The 26,486-nt window shown below is 38.5% G+C and overlaps 1 protein-coding gene across 1 annotated transcript; it reads right to left on the reverse strand.

The window, feature by feature from the left end:
• Positions 1-7,569: 7,569 nt before the first annotated feature.
• LOC137257398 (metalloprotease mig-17-like) lies at positions 7,570-26,253 on the reverse strand. The gene is made up of 8 exons (XM_067794730.1): positions 26,240-26,253; positions 19,057-19,097; positions 16,547-16,652; positions 15,043-15,201; positions 13,948-14,071; positions 10,956-11,084; positions 10,705-10,756; positions 7,570-7,751 (listed from the first exon to the last, which is right to left on the reverse strand). The coding sequence occupies exons 1-8, from the start codon at positions 26,251-26,253 to the stop codon at positions 7,570-7,572; spliced, it is 807 nt and encodes a 268-aa protein (XP_067650831.1).
• Positions 26,254-26,486: the final 233 nt, after the last annotated feature.

A 26,486-nucleotide genomic window follows, 5' to 3' on the forward strand; every position in this document is an offset into this window, starting at 1 on the left:
TTTTAAGCGTATGAGAGATAATGCAGCTGTTCCGGCTGAAGTGTGTAACCCTAATCTGGTGAAGATAAATTTAATTTCCCTTTGTTTTGTCATCTTTGTAAGACATGTAGAGATATGTTAGTACCACGATGTTGTTATAACAATATCTAATATCATAATTTACTTCACTATTGTCAACAATAAATTCTGTGCTTATGAAAAGCATTGCTGTTCCTCAAAGAAATGTATCATGTCAGTTATCCTTGCATTGTATATCAGCACATTACTGCCAGAAGTATGTATTACAACTGTTCCAGTCAAATGATCTCTTAAGAGTGCACTAATATTTTCTTCCGATCGTATAAATTCTCTTTCACTATTATGTCGTTTGGAAGATTACAACCAATTCTTATGCTCGAAGTATGGTGCAACATCTGTTGATAAATGTTATTTTCGTCTGTTATATAAGTATTATTAGAGAACATTTTGTATAATAATATAATAACAATCCATCCTATGATAAAGTTTGTTTCATTAATGTCACCAACATATTCTGTTCAACCGCAGAAGACAGCATTGTTTCGTCAAAGAAATGCTTCCTGTTGTGGTGTCCTGTATTGTAGACCATGATATCTAGCGCACTGTATGATGTTTTTGTATCCAAGCACTATGGGCCATGAGGCCTCAAATGCAAATAAACTTGTCACTTGTCAATTCATATGGCACACAGGGAGCATACGATTAATGTTGTCAGTTACAAACTTAGGATCACATACTAATAAGGGTTATATATTTAGTAACATGTTTAGTTAACGGTTTCTGAATTTTTCCAGACTACAAACTGTGTTCACGTCTTCATTTCGTGAGCCTCTGTTACTCATAATAGCAGGGTTCGTGAAAGTGTGTATCAACTGTTAACAGGTCACCTTGTTTCCTGGATCCGTTAGCATAAGAAATACGATTTGTTGAAAAATGACACAACATTACTGTGATTGTTGTTCAGAGGCTGATGTCAAGGACTCAGAATCGGGTAATCATTGGTTTGAAATGAATATATTCCTTTCCATTTCTTTCTCGCCTATTTCATATAAATAAAGTTCAGGAAAGTGCAATCCAGTCACTGACAGGTCACCAAGTTTTGTGGATTGAATGGTGTAGGATTTGTTAACAAATGAAGCAACGCCACGTCTGTGATTTCTCTTTAGAGGTGGGTGTCCTAGATTCAGAAACGAGTAATCTTTGGTTTCGAGTTAATATTTTCAACTATTTATTACTATTACTCAGATGAAATATATCTTACCTCCCACTTCAACTGAATTGAAACCTACATCACTATGTAAAGTTTGATGTCACCAGAGGCATTATATGTGTTTCTACACCCACAATCACATATGTTTAACCTAAATACTAGGACAGCATTTTCACACACTGATATTTTCATCGTCAGCATTTAGGAAGTTGTTTACGATAAGATATGCACATGAAAACATTCGCGTATTATAGTGAGTACCTTGGATTTCTTGGATTCTGTCTCCAAAGAACACTCCTCGGGTTCCTCCTAAACACAGGAGGATGAAAACACCACGCCACATCACTAATGTTAGAGAAAGATGATATTTCGCAGATAGACAACAGATAGACGCGAATCAGATTTTTCTTATCTGTTCCCTGCAGCTATTTCATCATAATACGCCAACTGTTTAACGTCTCAGGCAAACAATATTTTATTGCTCAAGCGCAAAGATCGCACTAAACCGTGTTACTCAGTCAAGACGAACGACTATGCACCTTCGTGACGTATTTCTGTAAATAGTGAGAGGGATGACTGAATATTGCTGAGATATCGCGGCGAGAAAATATGCTTCGCTTTAGTCTGGTAATACAGTGGCCGATCCTGCTAGGATATTCTATTAGACATCCAGAATATTAACAATATCACCCTTTTTTCAGACTGCCTTTCTTGCCTTCCAGCTATTGTAACCTTTCTTGCAAACATCCACTTTAATTAATTGAAATTATTGAATAATGATCTTGGTACTGGCGAATACAACATTATAAGTTGTTCACTGGTCACGAGGGAGGTATAGGTTGAGGTACCCTCGATGTTTGTTTATGTTTATGCTCGTAAACAAACATGGAGGGTACCTCAACCCATGGTCCCCGGGGAACCAGTGAACAATGTATCTATCTTACCGAACACCTCAATGTTAATTTACAACTGTTTGTGCACGACACGAGAAAAACGGAATGAGTTATCTCCCTTCCATAGATTTCCATTCGCAAAGCATTGGTAATTTCCGTGCATCGTGCGAATAATGTTAGTCGAGATAAAATTGCACTACCATTAAGTACCGAATGAGATGCTATTGGCAGCGGGGTATATTGCAATGTTTTGCATCCTTGTGATAAAAGAATCACGGCCAAGCAGGTTTTGAATATTCTATCACACGGGATAAATATTTCAAATCAAGTTTACAAGTCTATCAGTGAGTGAGTGAGTTTAGTTTAGTTTTACGCCGCGCTCAGCAATATTCCAGCTATATGGCGGCGGTCTGTAAATAATCGAGTCTGGGCCAGACAATCCAGTGATCAACATGAGTATCGATCTGCGCAACTGGGAACCGATGACATGTGTCAACCAAGTCAGCGAGGCTGACCACCCGATCCCTTTAGTCGCCTCTTACGATATGCATAGTCGCCTTTTATGGCAAGCATGGGTCGCTGAAGGCCTATTCTACCCCGGGACCACAAGTCTATCCAGCTTCTTTGCAATAAAATCAGTTTCCATATAAACATTTTATTTAAAGGAAATAGATTTATTAAATGATCTGCAAACAGATAAATATTTTCTGATTGGAAGTTTAAATTAGTAACTTAGATTGTTAGAGGGTGTATCCTGTAAGCACTGTAAAATTATTGTCCTCCAGGGAGGATTCCTAAGTCCCAAAACATTCCAAGTAAATTTAAGTGTACCATGTTTTAACCGCAGTATATTTGTCATTTGAATATTTAGCTAAACCTCAACAAAATTTCTGGTCGCCGAAGGGATAGTGTAAATCCAGCCCGGGTCCATGCATGTAGCAAAAGTAATGCTGGTTCCCATGGGGCCTGATGGTCAACCTTCAGTTTTTGGCCATAAATATGCCATTTTTTATTGTATTGTCCAAAATAGTTGTTTACTTTAATAAAAATAAAAGTTGGCTGGTCTTAATTCATTTTTGATAATCTTGTAATTTTACTGTCCTGGCAGGGTTATATAAGTTAAGTGTATTTATCATGAATATAGTACTATTGTTTTAGTCACGATATGGCTCACATATTGCCGATGTGACTCCCTCACTCTTACAACATACTGAAAACAATAAAAGTGATGTTAAAAATCACTACATTACTCCAATAAGTACAAAATCCAAGGGTAAATACCTGATCGTTAATGTGCATTGGAGACACATGTACATGCACCTAACTATTTGTGATTTTTACCAGTGAAGATTTATTTGGGATATATGATGCTATAACTGTTCCTACACAGTGCTGTGTTACAGAACTTCATGACTACTGAAAAATGTGTAATTGGTTTCTTAAAATGTCTAAAACAACAAACAATATTAGGCTTTGGGGAGAGGGTGGCACAGCCCCTCTCCAACTTGTAAAGACCAAGGGCTATTAAGTATTGGTGGAGGCCACTGTATTTGGAAGAGCACAGACTGCCCTGGCAATCCGACTTAAGACAACACGAGCTAAAATACATGGGCTGCTCATATGAACATATTTGTTTAGACTTAGATTTAAATATGTGAGGTTAACACAAAATGTGAGAAATGAGAAGGTATTTATTCACCTTTCTTTATTTTGACAACCTACAACAATCATGTTAGTTCTGTCAAGAGTTTATCCCTTCGATTAATATTTCACAGTTGTGTCTGTTTTCCAGTTACACAAGGTTTAGTTTTAGTGCCGGCAGTTCTATCACAGTCATGTGACTACAACAGACATCACCTAGATATTGTAAAATCTTATCATTATGCCTTTTGGGTCTCAAAGCTCAAGTCCATGAGAACTGGAAGATCAGATAATGGTGTCACATGGAAATAATATGGTTAAACCTAATGACATATTCTTCTTAATTATTCCATTTTTGAAAGCACATACACTGTTAACATGGTTGAATTATTCAGTTACAAATGTGTTTCAAAGGAATTAAATCTATTTATTATTGACTGTATACTGTCGTAACAATCATTTAAGGGTTTTTTTTCCAGCATGCATCAGGAAAAATGACACAAATTAATCAACGAAGTGTACGTCATCAAGTAATGATGCCAACTATATTCACTCAATGAGGTCGTATAGGTCCATCTGTTATACGTGCGGCTTCTATTTAGAAGCTAGTTCACACGAAATACCAACGCACATATCGGTGCTGAAAATGATATCTGTTATTGTGCATGTTATGAATTTCCTTTCTCGACATAAATATTGTTTACTTACACTAAATGACATTTACGGAAAATGTTGATGTTTAACGAAGAGAGGCCAGACGTTTGTTCAAAGCCGAGTGCAATGCTAACTGTGTACAATGAGCAGAAACGGTTGGAGACAGTTTCACGCTTTATGACAGCATAGTTGAAATCGGTCGCCAAACCCGGTTCAAACAGTCTTACACGTTATATTTTTATCTGGCATTTTAGTTAGCACATAAGGCATGTCGCGAAGCAGCAAATGTGGCACTTAATTTGACCACAAATCATGGTCTTATATTGCAGTGTTAGTAATACCACTCAGTAAATAGAATAATTCTGCATGTAAACACCCTGAACTACAACTGTCACAAGAAGACGCGTTCTGTGAATAGATGAAGGCAGAAGGTAGACCTGTACCTCTTACATGCAAACTCTCATTGTGATTATCTCATTAATGTGATGTTAAAATACACAGGTGCAAAGGAAAGTTTGCTTTCGTCCTCTCGGGTATTAGCCTAGGGCACTGTGGACTAAGTGACATGAACTAAATCTTTGAGTGTCTCAATAATAATAAGCGTAAATATAGTTTCACTTATCATGATAACTCAAACGTTAACGTTCAAAACACTACCGGAACTGTCAACGCATCTACTGGGCAATAATAATTATAACACAGTTATCACTTGCTCATGATATATCAAATACATTGGTGATTGAGTAAAAACAAACAAACAGAATTATAAACGTATTATCGCCAGGGTTTACCTCCCTGGAAACGAAGCAGCCGAACCTACTCAGTACCGCTGGGTGTGCAGTCAAGCGTAATGTTTTTTTTTTCATTGGCTGTTGGTTCATTTGCCGATATCCTTAGGCGGCTCTTTGTTTATGGCTTGTAAGCCCAATAGGCGTTAATTTGAGTGAGTGAGTTAATATATATCGTCACATCGGCAATATTCAACCATATCGTGACGAGAACATTAAACACTAAAATGGAATATATGTATAGCATACAAACCTGTCAGTAAAACAACCAGAATAGCACAAATGGAATTAAAACTAGCATAGAAAATTAAAACTAATATCACTATTCGGACAGTACAATATAAAAAGAGGCTAAAGATTGCCAACAACTGAAGGTAGACCACCATACCAGGGACCAAAGGGACTTACATGCTTCCTGCATGGACCCTAACTGGATTTACACCATCCCTTCAGATGTTAGCAATTTAGCCACACCTAGCCGCAATTTAAAAATACACATATACTACGATTAAAACAGTGGAAAGTCTAAACGTACATAGAATGCTTTGGCACTTACGTACTTGCTAATCTGAAATTGTAAATGGTCAGTAATTGAATTTGTGCTTTGCATATTGTCATCAGTAGACAGGCAGGCAGACATGTAAGTGTCGTGTCAGAATAGCAGACATTTCATAGCAGAGTTTTCTCCGTTACAGAGTCTACTTATCACAATCAACATTGCTTTTTTATGTAACGAGTAGGTTATTTCCTTGTTTATGTACACAACTAAGATTAGACCTCTGCTCACGACCTCATACATCTGGTAGACATACTGGTTCAACGTCCACGATCCTACTCCCAGCGCATGCGTTATTAGCGCAGCATAGCAGTTGAAACCAATCCCACACACACACACATACGCTGGTGGAACTTTGGTGAATCGTTTGAACTCCGTTTTCGCGGTCTTTTTTCATCGCGAATTTCAACTTCATAGGTTGTATTAACATTTTTGATGATTTGTGTCGGTAAGTCCATACCGAAAGGTATCAAAATCTGCAAAGTTGTGTTTTACGTTGCATGTGACCTTTAAATAAGAGTCAGACAAATGGTTCTGAATAGATTCCTACATATTGAGATCATATGAGTTAGTTGGACATTCATAAAAAAAATCTTTGAAGCGGAGGGATGCAGCGTGGATAAATGATTGCGCTGTGTCTAAATTATACAATGACTGGTCCAAGGGAGATAACTGTCTCCTCGCCTTCCGGACTGGCTGGTAAGTCTCTGAATAAAAATGTCGAACAGCATCACTTTTGTAGTGTACTCAATACTTCCCAGTATTGGACCCCGAAACACTTCTCACATAGATTTCTGAAGGAAAACACAGCAACGAGACGGTGTCTTTTCTACAGGACTCTCGGTATGGAGTCATTGTTTTCGTTTTATTTCATCATTAAATATACATTTTCACTCAAACTATACATCTATGAAAGCAGACAGTTAGATCTCCGGCGGTGCAGGTTACACTTTACTGTTTTGCAATCCATTTTTAGTAGTTCCCGTCGGCCCGAGTTTTCATGGCCCGAACTTAAGCCATCCCCATTTCTACTGCCAACATGCGGTTGGAATCATAAGCCGTAATCATATTGGAGTAGCGGAAATAGTGGCCTGGTGGGTCCTCCAACATGGATCACTGCGATGTGCAGTTCATTCCTGATGGTCTGCGGCGACACTCTGCCTCTGAACAACTGTCTGCTAGTTCTAGTCTGCTGCTAGTGGACTATTGGAACGTCTGTTGCCCACCAGTCCTCAGAGTATGTATTGTTTGTCCAATTACTGCAACGGATCGACTATATATAATGCGCCCACCCATGGCAGGCATACGTTACTTATTTGCGAGTAGCAAAGTACTCGCATTTGGATTAAACTGATACTTGTTTGTGTTTTATCTTGTTTAAGTGATCACCCTATTGATGTGTTTCACGCTAGTCGCCAAGACCATACAAGACAATATGTCCCAATAAAACACAGTCAGCTGTAAAAAAAGTTCTTTAAACTTCAACTACCACAAAAGGACGCATTCCTAAACCTGCAATTTAAAACCATTATGATATATGGCTACACAGAATGATATTGCCTCGACTCACCAAGTTACATTATCTAAAATAAGGCGAGATGTAAACCTCACAAACGATCTCTTGCGTGCGTGCGTGCATGTGTGTGTTACCCTGAAATGGACTCGTCCCTGTTACAAGCGAAAACATGTATCCTTTTACATGCCTTTATTGCTTATCAACAGTGCATCAATTGAAAAATGTAAAAGGCTAATAGCTAAATTCCACATTGAGGGGCCTGAGACTAGTACGTTATGAGGACAACGTCGTCGTTATCGTCCATGCCTCCAACTACATTTAGACTTTCTCTCGGGGGTCGGCGTGGTAGGTACTGGACAAACATATGGTTCATTACAGGTCTTGCAACACAGAATACTCTTTACAACAGGGCTGTAATTGGGACACTGGGCGGCGTCACAAGCAACAGTGGGATCATCTCCTTGAGGGCATCCCTCTGAAAATGTTCAAATGAACATTGTTAGGTTAATCATGTGCAACAACCTGTATTCCGTACTGGTAGAGTACGTAAAACGTGATTCCTGAGGGCACGAAAGAGAATCATAAAGGACTATACATTCTTTATATTTTGGGTGTTTTTAAATATATTTTAAAGCTGTTAATGTAGCATTTGCTTCTGCCGGACATATGGAGCTGTTATCAGGTATTCTGGAAGACACTGTTCTGGATCCAGCGACAGTGGCACAAGCCACTGCGCCATCTGTAAATAAGCATTTGTATGCATTATATTTATTTTGTAAATCATTATATTCGTGTTTATATAGTAATTCATCAGTTTCTGATTTATTGATTGTAGTTAATGCTACGTGAACCTGCGGCTAACCATTTGCCAACGAGGTAAAAATATGAAGACGGGACGGAGAAATGTTTTCAAGATCAATGCCAGCAGAAATGAATGACTTGATTCTTATCTTAATTATCTAACAGGGAAAATAGTGAAGACGTTTTATCATACATATCCGCGTGGGGAGGATTAAACAGTTGTGGTCAGGATTGGATTCGTTAGAATATAGCTTTGTAATATATTGTAAAGACAGTTTGATACGGAGGCGATTTAAAGATGGCTCATCGGCCTCGGTGACTGTTCCGAACGATACAGGACGAAATCTTGAAACCTGGTGATGGACACTGCGAGTGAGTGAGTTAAAATTGTACATCGCATCGGCAACATTACAGCCAATAGCGATGAAAACAAGGTCATCAAATAAAATATCCGTCGACAACGGACAGTAAAACTAACCAGATTATCACAGATACATTGATGTTAAAACTAGTCATGAAATCTAAAAAAAAACTAGAGAGGACGACACGGTGTATAAAAACAGGCTATAGATCGCCAACAACTTGGTGATGGGGAGAATCCAGTACTCTGAGGTTGCGTTTACACTCCCCACCATATACGAGTCGTAATATGTCATCGGACAAATCTGATCTGTACAAATGAAGGAGAGTAGTTTGGTCCCCGCCCCTCTTTAAATTTGAAACAACCTTTAACGAGTCTCTTCATGATAGTTCGAGGTTATCACGGGGTATATATTTCCTACAAAAAATGTGGACAGTTGGATTTGGATTAAGGAAGTTTAAACTCATTTTCAATACATAATCTATCAATTGTGTTGAGACAAATTTGTAACTGTCTCTCATTAGTTCGCATGCATATTTTTCCCACGATATGAAATATTAATATCATCCACGATAAGGGATCCGTCGCTGGAATCACTTAAAACCTGTGAAAAACAATTTATTTTAATACTGACGAGTGTAACAAACAAGATACTGTCATGTAACATATGTCATATTTGGGATCACGCCTTCTTTGGAACGTACAAATTCTAGTCCTTTTGGAAGAGGGTGATGGACGTGGTGTCCCATCCGGCTTTCGAACCCGCACCCTCAGAGTCAGGCTCCTAATGGCCAGCACACAAAGTCAGCCGCCTAAGCCGCTTAGCCAAAGCGACTGACACAAAAATGGAAGTCGGACCCCTGGTAGTCTATAGTCCGCGTTCTTTGTGCACCCCTCTGATAAGCGTACATTGGCACCGCTCCCACGGCCAAAGGCTATGATTACACAGTGCCATTTCGAAAGTGGTCAAATGTAGCGTAAATTGTTGTCTTGTGGGACACCCTGATCAAGATTGTAATAATCAGACAGGGTTGAACCTCTTCATGCGTGAAATTACCTGTCTGCTAAAAACGTTGATACAAAAAAACACACATTGATCAATGTCTGTGATGAAAATACAATACATTTTACATCTAAATTTTGCAAAATTCATTTTAGCTGACTTTAGTTTTCGAATTCATGTGCGGGTTCAAGACAATTTCTTTTTGTATTTACATATATTACTTGTTAGACTCAAATGAGGTATATTCTTCATCTTTTGACCCCGTGTATCTTCGGAAGCCTACACCATAACAGCTTGATATGCTTGTATGATAAGAAACAAAAGCCCTTACAGATTATCTCTAATTTGATTTTGATGTTTTTTCTCGTGTTTTGAAACTACTCTTAACATCAACTTGTTTACAACACAAAAAACCCATATGCTTGCTGCATATATACGTAGAATTGCAAACGTTGAATAATGATAATGTGACGCTCAACATGTTATGCAAATGATCCATTTATACTACAAACAAAAAACACCATAAAATTTGATAATCATAAAAAGACTTAAACGTGGTTGTATGGCTAGATTTTCCAAATTGCTGACGACTGAGGGGATGATGTAAACCCAGCTAGGGTCCATGCAGGTAGCAAAGGTACTGTAAGCTCCCATGGTCCCTAGTATGGTGATCTACCTTCAGTTGATAGCAATCTATAGCTCATTTTTATATTGTATTGTCCTCTATACGTAAACTGTTTTAGGTATAATTACTAGTATTACATTCTTTTCTGTGATATTCTAGTTGTTTTACTGTCCTTTGTCGACAGGTTTCTATAATGCTCATATATTAAATTTCAGTGTTATGTTCCCGTCACGATATGGCTGAAATATTGTCGATTTGACGTTAAATATTAACTCACTCACTTAAGCGTGGTGAGATCAAGTATAGTCTAAGGTACCATATATATCTGTGTGTTTAATGGGTACTTTAGGGCATGTAGTGAAGCTACTGATTTCATATTCCACATGCATTAGTTTGTTGTGTTTGAGCGTTTGAATCAAACATGGTTCTACATTTTCGGGTGTTATCATACCTTTTGTTTGCAGGAAATGTTTACGGATAAATTTACTTTCTTGAGGCCAAACACGTCTGCGTTTCTGTCACAACATTTCGTTCGTTTTCTCATTATCCAAGTGTTACTTTAAGGATTCCACTGTAAATGTAGACATAATTGTTATGGTCCTCTATCGCTTCCTTGTACAAGCAATCAAGTGTCTTACCAACAGTAGTTGGAGCCTCAGTGTTTGCTACACAACGTCCAGCTTCACACCACTGTCAAACAAAAGCAAGAGCAAATATTAAACGACACATTCTCGATTAAAATCAAAACTTCACTGCTTGAGCACAGGCACGTACAAACATCATTAATTTTAAAGACGTGTAAAACGCACAACACTGCATCAGACGATGCTTTCAGTACTATACAGAACATATCAGCAGTAAGCCAGTTGATATTCTAAATGAATACTACCTTTCCACTGCCACACGATGTTCTCGGCATCGGAATAACTTTCAAACACTGTGATGGAATAGTAGGATGCACACAGAGGAGAGCGCTACACATGCTGTCAAAACAGTTCTCGAGCTGTGATGTTTCCCGCTACATATGAAAGCAAACAACCAACAGTCAGTTCTCACATGGCTTTAAGCGGTCTGTCTATGTTTAGGGTCTCCCCTTTCTATGTCTATCCTCGGGTGAGTTGGAGACTATGGGCTGACACAAACGGGTGTCTGGGAAGGTCGTGGTTATTATGATGGTTTGTTTTCAATTCACAGTTGTTTATTTACTTACTGATTGGTTTTTAAATTACGTTTGCCTTTTCAGAATGACAGCATTAAGAAAGCTTTGTTCAGCAATCTCTTTCTGACTCATTTACGTTAGCTATGATGACTGTATGTGGGCTTGACATGAATGAAGTGTTAGGGTTGGTTTTTAAATTACGTTTGCCTTTTCAGAATGACAGCATTAAGAAAGCTTTGTTCAACAATCTCTTTCTGACTCATTTACGTTAGCTATGATGACTGTATGTGGGCTTGACATGAATGAAGTGTTAGGGTTGGTTTTTAAATTACGTTTGCCTTTTCAGAATGACAGCATTAAGAAAGCTTTGTTCAACAATCTCTTTCTGACTCATTTACGTTAGCTATGATGACTGTATGTGGGCTTGACATGAATGAAGTGTTAGGGTTGGTTTTTAAATTACGTTTGCCTTTTCAGAATGACAGCATTAAGAAAGCTTTGTTCAGCAATCTCTTTCTGACTCATTTACGTTAGCTATGATGACTGTATGTGGGCTTGACATGAATGAAGTGTTAGGGTTGGTTTTTAAATTACGTTTGCCTTTTCAGAATGACAGCATTAAGAAAGCTTTGTTCAACAATCTCTTTCTGACTCATTTACGTTAGCTATGATGACTGTATGTGGGCTTGACATGAATGAAGTGTACCCTAACAGTTGTAGGGGAATCGAACTTTTAATTTGGATAGGAAGTATAAGAGGTAACAAACCTTTCAAAGACAGACATCTTATAAACGCACCACTATTTCACTATCTATTAATAAGACCCGTGTAGGTCCGTGTTAAAATACCGACCTTCAGTAACCAAATACGATAGTCGACTCTTACTACAGGCATTGGTTACTGAAGACCAATATTCTAACCTGGGTCTGCACGGGTTGCGACTGATGACAAGCCGCGGACGACTGAGCTCTCAGTGGGAATAAAACGCTGGGCCATTTCAAGAGTAGGGCATTAACCAGTATTCCTCATTTAGCGTCTCTGTGTGATGAACAATATCAGCTATGTGCTTTTCGCCGCGTAGCTAATCCAGCTCATGTTTGCAAATCTGCCTTGTTTTGAAACAGTTGCAAGAAAGAGTACGTAATACGTCTAGACACTTTGGTATGCCGGTTTATTGTTGAAGATTTATCATTATCATAGTGTTAAATATATACTGATCGTAAAAGAAACGTCATCGTACCAATAATTCTGCCAGATATGTTTCATCTGAATTCTAATCATTTTTTTAAACTTTTCATATGTTAGCTAGTCCTGGTTCTTAGCCAATGTTCAAGAAAATCTGGTTTCCGATTCTGTATTTGATACAAAAATCATGCCGTCAAAACGCAGTTACGAAAGCAAGCGAGCGAGTTTAGTTTCACGTCGCACTTAGCAATATTCCAGCTTTAAGGCGACGGTCTGTAAATAATCGAGTCTGGACCAGACAATCCAGTGATCAACAACATGATAATCGATCTGCGCAATTGGGAACCGATGACGTGTCAACCAAGTCAGCTAGTCTGACCACCCGACCCCATTTGTCGCCTCTTACGACAAGCATAGTCACCTTTTATGGCAAGCATGGGTTGCTGAAGGCCTATTCTACCCCAGGACCTTCACGGTTTAGTTACGAAAGTAATGATGGGACGAGATTTCATGATTTCTATTTCATGACAACGCCAGTGCATCCCGAGGTGTCATCCCAATAGGAAGAGCCACAGAACATGCACCGAATCATACACTATTCGACAGTAGTGATGATTATCAAGGGAACTGAGAGATCAAGCTTTATGACGACTAAATGCTGGCAATTCTGCAAGACATGTTGCAATTATTTTTCTACTGACATTCGGACAATACACCGCCTGCAGCGAATAATTCAAGCCACAGGAAGCACAACCGACCTTCCTCACAATGGAAGACCCCCGCTTTGAACAAAAAACCCAGCAGATTGTCTATCATCACCTGTAAAATCGATTTGCTAGGGCTGCCGAAACTGCACGGAAATCATTGACAACTACCAAACACCAGTCAGCACCGACACAGTGCAGAGGCATTTGAGGCAGAGAAACGTCAGATGTCGCAGGCCTTACCGGGGTCCCAGTCTCAAAAAATGGGATACGATGACAGTTGTCATTCAAGCCTTACCATCCGATTCGATTACCATCCTCTTACGGGTCTAATGTAAATCCAGCTGGAGTCCACGCAGGCAGCAAATATACTTTAAGTCCTCATGGTCCCTCGGTATGGAGACCTCCTTTCAGTTATGTTGGCAGACTATAGCCTGCTTTTATACTGTATGTCTTCTGAACTCAGATTATTGTAGATGTACATACTAGTTCTATATTCAACAGTCACATTTTAGTTGTTTTTTTCTGTCCTTCACTGACAAGCTTTCATAATTTAATACTTTACTTATTTATGTATTTATGGTATTTGTGGTAAATTTAAAACTTGTGTTCGTCTAGGTAGGACTGAAATATTGCTGGTGTGGCTGTAAATCCTTGCACACTCTTTCACTTTTTAGGTTAAAACCGCTTAGCTATACAAAAAAAAAAAAACTAAAAAAACAACAAACAACATCATTTACTCACTCACTCATTCACTTACTCACACCGGTTACTGTAATCTGTGCCATCATGTAACAATTCCATATAAGTATGTAAATACGGAAACGGTTTACCCTGCAGAATCTTGAATTTGAACCGTAGATCACCCGACACTGTTCATCGGCGTTAAACAGCTGCCCAGATGGCCCACTGTGCAAAGTGGTAGTACTGGAGTCTTGATGTGCACATGAAGCAGACCTAAAAACAGATGCGATCAGCACGAAACACGAAATTGTGGTTGGTTGGTGATGAACTCTGCACTATTCGAGACATATTGGTCCGGAAATAATCGAACCTGGACCAGACTATCCAGTAATCAATGTATTTGGGATACAATGACTTGTGTTAACCAATTCAGCGAGCCTGACGAGTCTATCCAGTCAGTCGCCTCGTACTACAAGCATGGGTTACTGAAGACCGATGGTCATCCGGATCTTCACAAGTCAATTCAATTATGACACAGTCATATTGATTATACGCTTATCAGAAGCTGAAAGAAAAAGCAACATTTGCAGTTTGAGTTACAATAACACTCCAGATAACACATTGTACTCACTACGTTAAAGACATTCCTTGCGTTGTCAAGATATTCAGGAAATATGGGGACATTTTTAGGGAATTAGCTCTCTAAGGTGTTGAAATGGGGAATTTTTGTTAAGAAGCTCTTTCAGAGTGCTATCTTTTGCGTCATAGGAATAGTTGTTTTGCTTTAAGAATCAGAACTGTCATATCCTTAAGAACATTGTGCATAATTATTGTAAATACGACTGCATATGAAATCCTAAAACAGTTACTAAATGGACCTTCCCTAAATATGGATTGGTCTTCCTAACTATTCTGGCCTAACATTTCTACAGCATCACATTTTAGTTTTAAAACAGGCTGCCGCTTAACTTTATATTCTGGATATAGTCCAATCTTGAGTCCAGTTAATGTGTACGATCATCATTTAAGAATGTGTCGTTTGCTCTGCAACGTGTCTTTCAGTTCCATATTCAGAGACTTTATAACAAAATGTAACTTCAGCAGAAATGTTTGCCATCATCAACTTCACGCTATGTTCAGTAAACATTTAAAAAGATGTCGAGAAGCGACATATATCATGATCAGATGATGCTACCATCATTAACACCATATCTACAAGTGAAAGTCACAATATTGAGACATACTGGAGTGATGTGCTGAACTTGGCAATACTGCATGGTGAGAAACGATATACGTTTCCAAACAATGAATCGGGTATTCGATCGGGTGGGAAAGCCAACGCGGCCATGATAAATAAGTCGCTGTCATCACATCCTTCCTGGCTATCATGGAAAGCTCCGATACTGAAATGAAGAAAACGATTACTCATGATATACATAATTCGACATTGCATATCCGGAAAATGGGATGATTTTCAAAGTCACTAAAATAATTTTCACATTCATCCGTCCCTAGCATGGTGATCAACATATTGCCTGTTTTAGTTTTTATTTTGTATTGCCATATATTGCTAAATTTCTACTTGGGTCACACATTCGAGATATATTATAAAGATACCTTTACACTTGGGTTTGGTTTTGTCTGGGTATCATCCAATCAGGTTGGGTGCATAGAATCTTTGTCTCTATCTAAAGTATGAGAGTTGAGGGCCGACACTAGCCCACAGCTACTTAGCCTTGCAGTTATTACTAGTACACAGTAATGACTCTTCCATAAGCACTTTGTCTTGCAGTTACTACTAGTACACAGTAATGACTCTTCCATAAGCACTTTGTCTTGAAGTTATTACTAGTACACTGAAATGTGTCTGTCCTGCATATTATGTGTTTGTGTTTATGGAAAGTATAGAAACTGAGAGCCAACACTATTAATTCACAAGCACTTAGCCTTGTAGTTATTACCGGTATACAGTAATAATGTCTTTACCCTGTCTTTACCCTAAGAAATGTCTGAATTTATACACCACAAAGTCACACACCTGTGCCTTTTCAGCAGCTTCATTCTCATTATGATATTTTAAAAGTAACATACTAAAGAAAGCAAAAGGCCTCTTTAGTGAAAAAATCTCCCCCTCTCTCTGTCTATAATAAATAGTTGGGTTTTTTGTTGTTGTTTTTGTGGAAACTATTAGTTTTAAAATCGAAATCTGTGATGGACTAGTTGTTTTATTGTCCTTTGTAGGCAGACAAGAATAATTTCTAAGTTTGTTTTTATTCAGTTATATACATATTAATCACGATGTGAGCGAAATACTGACGATGTTACTTTCAATCTTAACTCACTCACACATTCACTCACATTTATCCATTGGTGTATAATCAAGGCATTGATGCCCACAATTTTAGCAGCCATGATTGAAGCTTTGTATATATTACACACAAAAGCATGAGAACTCCCCAAAAATCAATAGTCATAAATAACTTATACACGGTGAGGTCGTTTATGCTCTGACCTAAATACAATTGTCTGTGTGATTAATTGGCACCTTAACCGACATGTTGGAACATGCAGTGAAGCATCTGTTTCAATATTGGTTGAGTTTGAGTGAAAGGAACTATTGTGAATACAGCGGAAAACAAGGATGATAACCCTTAGCACTTTTTTTAAAAGCAACAACATTCATCTCTTACAACAACAACAAAACACATTTACCTCTTACAGCAAAAGCGATAGGCACTATGACCATACCTGTGGCCAAGTTCATGTGCTGCAAGTATTCCTTCACGGCCGACGAATCGGTTCTCATTTACGGAAGCGGAAAACGACGAACACAGAGCACCAATATAGGCGATACCTGAAATGAATGTGTATATCTCATAAAAATATGATAACAGAAATATGCGTATTGTCTAACACACGTAGGTTTAATCCTAGTCTTTAAGAGAGCGTCGTATGTATGTAGCACATTAACATTTACTGTGCTAAAAATAAACTTATATAGGTCATTATGTCATGTCCTCGTAGCTCCTGGTTAATTTGTCTGCACGTTTAGACACTGTCGTCAAGTAAGATGATAACAAGAAAACAGAACCATCAATATCCCCCGCATTACCTCCAGTTTCAGTCCAAGTCAAATTTGTTGCCACGGAAACGCCATACATATTTTATACAGATTTCCAAAACTATCAAAAAGCACCAGTACACCACTAGACCAATGTATGTGTCAGGTTTGGTGAAGAAGTATTGGACGATTTTAGAGTTCTGCTCAGGAAAAGATAAATGTGCACGGACGGACGGGGTGCATTTTAATACCCCCCGCAAAGCGCGTTGCGCCAGATAAGTAGACAGGTGCCTATTGTATTTCGATGATACACTTTAGTACATTATACTATTCAACATATTTATGCGAATATAGTGAGTCATGAGGAATACAGCAAAGTAGTAGTTTTTTTCAATGTTTTCCCCTGTAGTTTTCATGGTCATATAGCATGTAATTTGGTATCCTAGTTGATTCGTAACCAAAATGATTTTATCTCCCACAAGGATTCTTTGTAATGCCAGTAAAGTACCTACTATATACGCGTTAGGACACAGAACACGTAACAGTATGACTTGACTCGCTAAGAGTATAAGAGTTTGCTGCAGCCAGTGCCACTAGGGTTCCAGGTAGGGCATCGTTTTGGGAAGTCAAAAGATAACATGCTGTAAAAGTTCAAAAGATTAATATGACTTCATCTTTACCATCTTTCACATCTATTTCTAGCTGTTGGAATCGGGGATTCTTCTGTCTGGAAGATATCTACATGGAGAGCATGTAATCCTCGTCGGATTTGAGGGTGTTTTCACGACCCCAAAGTGTTCCAATATTCGACTCTTTATAAATTATTGGGGCAGAGAACGTTTTGGACAAAGTTTATTAAAGCACGTCTCCTAAAGCCCCACCCCTCGTCGTCGTCACAGTAGATGGTAAAGTTGACAAAGGGGGCTCTGATGAAGCCATATGGGCTAATCCTCTGTTTTGGGGATCAAAGTGGATTCAAGAAACAGCCAGTAAACCAAGTACCATCAGAAATTTGATGTCAAGAAACGAATACAACTGGATGGCGCCGTATGGCCAAACCCGAAAGGATGCCAAACGGCTGAAACACCTATCAAATCGAGAATCAACCAGAGTGGGTAAGTTATAGTAAGTTTTTGAAATCAGTCATTTTGTGAATTCACCTGTATGTGATAGACCGGGGTTTGTGAGTTTAAACTGCTCTGACCACAGCGCATTTCAAACAAACAGGTGTAGATGCCTCAAAGCCAAGCTGAAGTGCAACAGTTGCTGACACAATAGTTGCTGCCACTATAGTTTTAACACTCAATGACAATAAGTGATGTTACAATTGTGAGTAGGCGAGTGAGTTCATGTTTAACGTCACAGCAATATTTCGGAAACAACACTAAAATGGAATACATGTACACTCTAAAAACCTGTCGACGATAGACATAAAAGTACTAGAATATCACAGATATAAATATAAAACTAGCATGAAAACCTAAAACACTGTAATTAAAGAAGACAATACATTACAAAACACGGGTTGTAGATTGCCAACATCTGAAGGTAGATCACAATACTATTGACCATTGGGACTTAGTATCTTTCCTTCCTGCATGGTCCCTTGCGGGATTTACACCATCCCTTCAGCCGCTGGCAAGTGTACCAATGCTGGCCAAAAATATAATAACAAGAATACTACAATTAAAAACTCGGTAGACTTAAATTTACATCGAATGTTTTTGAACTTACGTACCCTCTATGGAGGACAATAATTTTACAAGACTTCAACCCCCTTTGAATGTACGACCAATAACAGTCTCAGTTATAAATCTAGACTACCAAAAATAAAATATATCTATTACAATTCATTTAGCAAATCCATTTCTTTTCAAAATGCAATAACTAATTATTAGTGAAAGGACCCTTCATATTACGTGATTTAAAATAGGTATCCCTTGTGATGGAACATTCAACAGTCAAGCAAAACATGCTTGACCGTGATTATTGCATCACAAAGGGTACACAATGGAGGATCCTCACCTTTCAATAGGTATTTATGCGTATGTCTTGTTTGACCAATACGACATACCGTCTCATAATGACCTCTTCAAATCTGGTATTAATTTTAAATTACTCTTTGATGCTCTTGGTATCCACTGGATTTGGATGCATGTCAGGTATTCTGATCTTTAATCAGGTTGTATCTACTTACCCAAGACGCCCGATCCAGTAACAGACGACCACAGGTCACGTCTGCAGAATAAACATGATGGATTATGTACAAGCTTCATTACGATCAGTATCACTGGATACTGAGATTCTTTATCAATATTAGGGCATAATCGCATTGTGCTTAAAGTTATCACAACTGTCACGTATCGGACAATCTCTGATCCTCACAACATTCCAACCAATATTTTCAGGTTACTGGTTTGGGATGGACAGACAGAGTGAGTTACTGTTTAACGTCACATCGGCAATATTGCTGCCACATCTTGACGGGAACAAAGGTGAGTGAGTAATATAATTAATATTTAACGTCACACCGGCAATATCTCAGCCATATCGTGACGAGAACATTTAACACAGAAATGGAATATATTTATATAATAAAAACCTGTCAACAAAGGACAGTAAAACAACTGGAATATCACAAATGGAATTAAAACTAGCGTGGAAAGATAAAACTAATATCACTATACGGACAATACAATATAAAACAGGCTATAGATTGCCAACAACAGAAAGTACATCACCATACTAGGGACCATGGGGACTTGTAGTGATGGACCCTGGTTTGATTTACACCATCCTTTCAGATGTTAGCAACTTAGTCACATCTAGCCACAAATTAGAAATACACATGCACTACGAATACAAACAGTGGAAAGTCTAAATGTTATTGGAATGCTTTGTGAATTGCGTACCCTCTCAGGAAAACAATACTTTTACAATACTTCAACCTCCTTTGAGGATACAGCCACTAACAATTCAAGTTACTAATCTAAACTACCAATTATTAAAATACCTCTATTTACAGAACATATAACTCATAATTGAACCCAAAAAAATTTAAAAAAAACAAAACAAAAAAACAACAAAAAACAAAAAAAAATAATTAAGTGAATACTGACTGTGTTAAACAGATCCTTTGCGGTTTTTACAGTAAAATACTTATCCCTTATGATGGAGAATTTAACACAGTCAAACAGGATATGCTTGGCCGTGACTCTCTCATAACAAGGGAAATAAAAACACGTATGCATAAGAATATCTTGTATGGCCAATACGACATCATCGTAAAATAACCTCTTCAAATCTGGACTGACAAGGGCGCCCGTGAAGAGCCACCTCCTCGTGATGGGTGCTGGGTAACGCTAAGCGCTCTTCTCCCGTGTGGGCCCGGGACAGAATGTGTTCACAGCACCCCATCGCCTGTCGTAAGAGGCGACTAAATTGGGCAACCTGTTTCTCGTGGGTTGCGTTCCGTGTCGGTAGAGGACGGGATCCTGGTAGTTGAGGGCAGATGGGCTTTTAACTGCGTTTCATTTGCCCAACACACCACTTCGGCCCTTACTTCACCTAGACTAGTGGTTGAATGGGCCCGATTCAACCAATCGGCTGGTCATGCCAAGCCGGGTGCATGGACTGTACATGTGTCATTGCACAGATTTGATTTGGAATTTTTTTTTAATTTCGGCTTTGGCTTTACTTGTGATCTGTACGTTTTTGATTGTGAATTCTAATATGAACTTTGCCTAGAGTCTTATGCCAGAAGGCGATGGCTCATGCGCCAATCCGGTAGTTTAATTATTTAATTATTTATAATTCTTCTACTGTTGTATATCATCCGGGTATCCTTGGTGCTGCAAGCTGGAGGTTCGCTTGCTTTAACATTGTCCTTCTGATACTCCGTGGTGGGTGGGGAGCTCGGATGATGAACCATATGACACCAACCATGGCTTATGAAGTACCCCATAAAAAAACAAAGCGTCCACTTGAAATTGATCCTGTTGATACTGACCACAGACCGTCTCTATCGATTGAGTATTGACCACCCGGACAAGACACCATTAAAGCTGAACCCTTTCGCAGTATCTAAAGGCATGCAAGGTATTGCTGGGGATGTTAAGAACATTCGGCGCTTACGTTCGGGTGCACTACTAGTTGAGTGCAGCAAGGAACAGCAAGCATCCAATCTGATGAGTATTGAATCTTTTGTGGGCATTCCGGTCATGGTCTCTGCTCACAAGACCTTGAACACTAGTAAAGGTATCGTCGATAGAGATCGTGATCGATTGTTTGCTGACATGACCGAACTTGAAATAGCATGTGAAATGAAAGATCAAGGTGTGTTGTATGTGACGCGATTTTCAATCAATGACACATTCCAAACTAATACCTATCTGTTTACCCTTTCATGTCCAAATGCTCCTAAATCAGTGAAGGCAGGCTATTGTAACACACAAATTGATACCTTCATCCCCAACCCGCTCAGGTGTTTTAAATGCCAGAAATATGGACACGGTGTGAATACTTGCACATTGTCTGTTGTGTGTGCTCATTGTGGTGAGAAAACACAACACACACAACAGAAGATTGGTACAGTGATTTCAAAAAATGCAACAACTGTTCTGGCGACCATTCATCTTCTTCGAAACAGTGTCCTATTTGGAAAGAACAAATGGAGATAAACAGAATAATGTTTACTCAAAATATCTCCTTTTCTGAGGCAAAAAAACTGGTAAAGAGGTCTGATCTTCCAGAAAGTTATGTTACAGTAGCAAAAACATCATAGGAGTCTACCTCTAAACTAACAAAATCATGCACAGGATGCCAGACTACCTTGATCAATTGCGATTCTCCACAGCTTTTGTACCCTGCTATATCATCTCCGACTGAGGAATCACTTCCTAGTACCTCAAAGTCGTCTTCTTATCACAAATCATCATCATCTCAGTCAAATTCAAAGTCTCAATCGACAGCTGATAGTAAACAAACTGTGACAGGTAAACCGAAGCCTAAGCCTGATGCTTCAAAACAACAAAAGGACAGAACTCCTTAAGGGTCACAAAATGAAATTCAGTTGTTTAATAAATGTTTCTGAAAACGTCCATTCTAGGGCACATAGCTTGTCGCCCTCCAAAAGAGTGCGGGGTAGATCCCCAATAAATCCCCCCAAAAGATAGTTTATTCCAATAATATTGTACTGTGGAACTGCAGAGGATTGAGGACTAATTTACATGAATTACAGCTATTAGTCCACGATTTTACGCCTTCAGCGATATGCCTCCAAGAGACATATTTAAAACAACCAGATACATTTGACCTTCGTCATTTTAATGCATATCATTGCTGTTCACCTCCGGGTTATAGAGCCACTGGCGGGTCATCCGTTCTAGTCAGACAAAAAAGCCCTGTTTCACTTAATACTAATATGCAGGCTGTTGCTGTGAGAATTACTTTACACATAGTGTTTACGCTATGCTCACTCTATATTTCGCCATCTTCGACGTTTGCCAAAACTGATCTTTAGACTTTATATGACCAACTCCCAAAGCCCTGTATTATAATGGGAGATTTAAATGCTCACAACCCACTCTGGGGTAGTGTAACTACAAACATTAAAGGCAAATTGTTGGAGGACTTTTGCTCTGACAATGATTTATGTGTTTATAATGATGGTTCCAACACATATTTATACCCTGGTACAGGGACTTATTCTGCTTTCGACTTGTCATTGAAAAATTCAGATCTACTTAACGAATTCGAATGGTCAGTCCACGATGACCATTTTCCTACTATACTCAAATCTGTAACTCCATCTGATATTCCTCCATCATCAAGGCGGAATTTTAAAAAGGCTAACTGGGCTTCATATGAAACGGTGTGTGCGGAGAAACTTAAACCTGTCCGTTTTATTGACGTCCCTGATGTTATTAAATGTTTTTCTGATGAACTGAATTCCATAGCTTATGAGGGTATACCAACTTCCTCTGCAGTTCCACATATTCGACAACCATGGTTCAACGATGACTGCAAACACGATGACTGCAATTATCGACCTATTTCACTAACTAGCTGTGTTTGCAAGACCATGGAACGCATGATAAATAATCGACTTAACCTTATCACAGACATACAATGGTTTCCGTAAAAACAGAAGTACAGCCGATCACTTAGTGCGTTTGGAATCATTTGTGAAAATTAATAAACAACATGCTGTGTCTATCTTTTTGATCTTGAGAAAGCATATGACACAACCTGGAAATATGGCATTTTAAGAGATTTACATGATTTCGGTTTGCGAGGTCGTTTGCCTGAATTCATAGGCAAATTCTTAAATAGCAGGCAATTTCAAGTCCGTGTGGGTTCAACTCTTTCTGATCATTACAATCAGGATCAGGGTGTTCCACAAGGCAGTATTTTGTCAGTCACTCTTTTTAGCATCAAGATCAACAGTCTACCTAAAGTTTTAAACGATTTAATAGATGGATCTTTATGTGTGGAAGAATTTAATATTTCTTGCCGTGGTAAAAATATGCATACTATTGAACGGCAACTGCAGCTGTGTTTAAACAAAATAGATAAATGGTGTCTTGAAAACGGCTTCAAATTTTCTAAATGAAAACCCAATTGTATACACTTCTGTCGTACATACAAATCCCATAAAGACCCAGAACTATTTCTCAGTGGTACCCCAATCAAAGTGGTCAAGGAGGTCAAGTTCTTGGGACTTATTTTCGACTCACATTTGACATGTTTTGCCGCATATTAAATCCCTTAAAGTCAAATGCCTGAAGGCACTCGATTTATTAAAGGCTGTTTCAAATTCAAAATGGGGATGGGGGTGAGGGGGTCAAACTACCCTTCTTTACTAATATAGATCACTGGTCCGATCTAAACTTGATTACGGCTCCATCGTATGTGGTGGAGTTTGTCAAAGCAACCTAAAACTACTTGATCCTGTGCACCACCAAGGCCTAAGACTTTGTCTCGGTTCTTTTAGAACCTCTCCTATCGACAGTCTGTACGTCGAGGTTGATGAGCCTTCTCTCAACTTACACCGTATAAAACTAACTTTACAATACATTACAAAATTAGCTTCTAATGAGTCTAATCCGGCATTTAATTGTGTCTTTAATCCTCTCTATGAGGATTTGTAAAACAAAAAAGTCTTCCCTTGTTCCGCCTCTTGGACTAAGAATTAAGCCATTTCTTGCTGCTTCTACCATTGAGCTGGAAAATGTAGCTCCTTCCCGACCGTTTTTTCTCTTGTCCTGCTTGGCAGTTGGTTAGGCCACACGTTGACCTAACATTAACTACATAGAAAACAGCAGAATTACAGTATAAACAACATATAACCAACTGAAACATAAATATAGTAATTATAAATCCTTATTTACAGATGGGCCCAAGGATGGTGGCGCAGTGGCTTGTGCCACTGTCATTGGATCCAGAACAATATCTTCTAGATTACCAGATAATACATCTATTTTTACAGCTGAAGCTAACGCCATATTAACAGCTCTTAAGAATAATCAAAGACACCCTAAACATAAACAGTATATAATGTATTCCGACTCTCTTTCTTGCCTTCAGGCTATTACAATATTTCTTTAACACATCCACTTTTAATAGACATTATTGAATTGTATAATGATCTTGCTACTGGTCGATGCAACACCGTCTCCTGTTACCTAGCCATGTTGGTATTTCTGGGAATGTGATGGCCGATCTTGCTGAAAAAGCAGCACTCAACAAATCTGTGATAGCACTTCTTATTCCATATTCAGATTACAAAGCTTGCATTAGAACGTATATTCGTGATCTGATGCAGACGAAGTGGGTCACTCAAGTAGGTATCAATAAATTACATGAAATAAAACCGTATATTGGTTACACCTACTTGGGTTGTCAGTCCAGATTTGAGGAGGTCATCTTGCGACGGTGTCGCATTGGCCACATATATGACTATCTGCTTAAAGGTAAGGGTCCTCATTTTTGTATCCCTTGTGATGAAAGAATCACATTCAAGCATGTCTTGCTTGACCGTGTTGAATATTCTATCACAAGGGATACATATTTCAAATCCCATTCTATGAAGGATATTTTTAATAATGTCAGTTATCATTTGATTATTGCGTTTTCAAAAGAATTAGATTTATTAAGTGACTTGTAAATAATTACATATTTTATAATTGGTAGTTTAGATTAGTAACTGAGATGTTAGTGGCTGTACCCTCAAAGGGGGTTGAAGTATTGTAAAATTATCGTCCTCTTGAATGTCCAAAAACATTCAAAGTAAATTTAAGCTTATCTGGATTTTTAAATGTAGTATTTTTGTTACTTTACTTTTGGCTAAGATTTCCTACAATCGTCAGTGACTGAAGGGATGGTGTAAATCCAGCTAGGTCCATGCAGGGAGCAAAGGCACAGTAAGTCCCCATGGTCCCTTGTGTGGTGACCTACCTTCAGCTGTTGGCGATCTATAGCCTTTTGTTATATTGTGTTGTACCTTCTAGCTAAAATGTTTTATATATAAGTACTTGTTTTACATGTATATCTGTGATATTCTAGTTATTTTACTGTCCTTTGTCGACAGATTTTTAATATATGCATACATTCCATTTAAATCTTAAATGTTCTCGTCACGATATGGCTGAGATATTGCCGATGTGACGTTAAATATTAACTCACTCACTCACTCATTGTTGAGCGTTTTCGTCACGATATGGCAGAAATATAAATCTTAAGTTAAACATTAACTCACTACTCACTCACTCTTTCTACTCTGTGATATTTTAGCGTTGACAGGTTTTATAATGTATGTATGATCTTTTTCATTGTTGAATGTTCTCATCACGATATGGCTGAAATATAAATATTACGTTAAATATTAACTCACTACTTACTCATTCTACTCTGTGATATTTTAGCCAGTTTTACTGTCCTTCGTTGACAGGTTTTTACAGTGTATTTTTATAATTAAGGACATTAATCACGATATGGCTGAAATACTGCCGATGTGATGTTAAATATTAATTCACTCACTCACCCATATATTATTCTAGTTAGTTTTACTGTCCTTTGCTGACAGGTTTTTACAATGTATGTTCTATAAATTCCTCTCTATTTTTATAATTAATCATACTCGTCACGATATGGCTGCAACACTGCTGATGTGACGTTAAACACTCACTCACTCACTCAGATCATAGTGAGTGAGTGAGATCATAGTCATAGTTAAATATAACATCCCGTTTCAGTATTTATGTCGAAAGGACCATTTCATACTTCTTGGTAATTAGGCACCTTAGAGGTACAGTCTTGAAATACAAACAGAAAGTCTTATTGGCCAAGAACAGTCAGGGAAACAGTATACTGGTGCCTACCCCGTAAATGCCATGGCATGATCCACGGATGGAAGGAAACCGAGGCTGGTCACTAAGTCACTATAGCGAGCAAAGTCGTTCAGAGCATTTAGGACGTCGAGTGTTCCATCAGGCCTTACATTGTTGTCCGCCCATGGCGACTGCTGAGGAGACTGAAAAGGGATCATGATAATCGGAGAAAGTGACATAATTATGGTGAGTAGCACGCTCTTGGAAAAAGTAGGTGAACAAAAAATATTCAGTTGAA

This window comes from Haliotis asinina, chromosome 12, assembly GCF_037392515.1.
Source record: "Haliotis asinina isolate JCU_RB_2024 chromosome 12, JCU_Hal_asi_v2, whole genome shotgun sequence".
Lineage (NCBI taxonomy): Eukaryota > Metazoa > Mollusca > Gastropoda > Lepetellida > Haliotidae > Haliotis > Haliotis asinina.

Bases quoted from the DNA above. Each gene is read 5' to 3' on its own strand.
- LOC137257398 (XM_067794730.1), bottom strand. The intron at 16,653-19,056 runs GTAAGTAGATAC...CATTCATTTCAG, and splicing joins TACTGGATCGGGCGTCTTGG to GTATCGCCTATATTGGTGCT. The intron at 14,072-15,042 runs GTATGTCTCAAT...ATCTGTTTTTAG, and splicing joins AAGTTCAGCACATCACTCCA to GTCTGCTTCATGTGCACATC.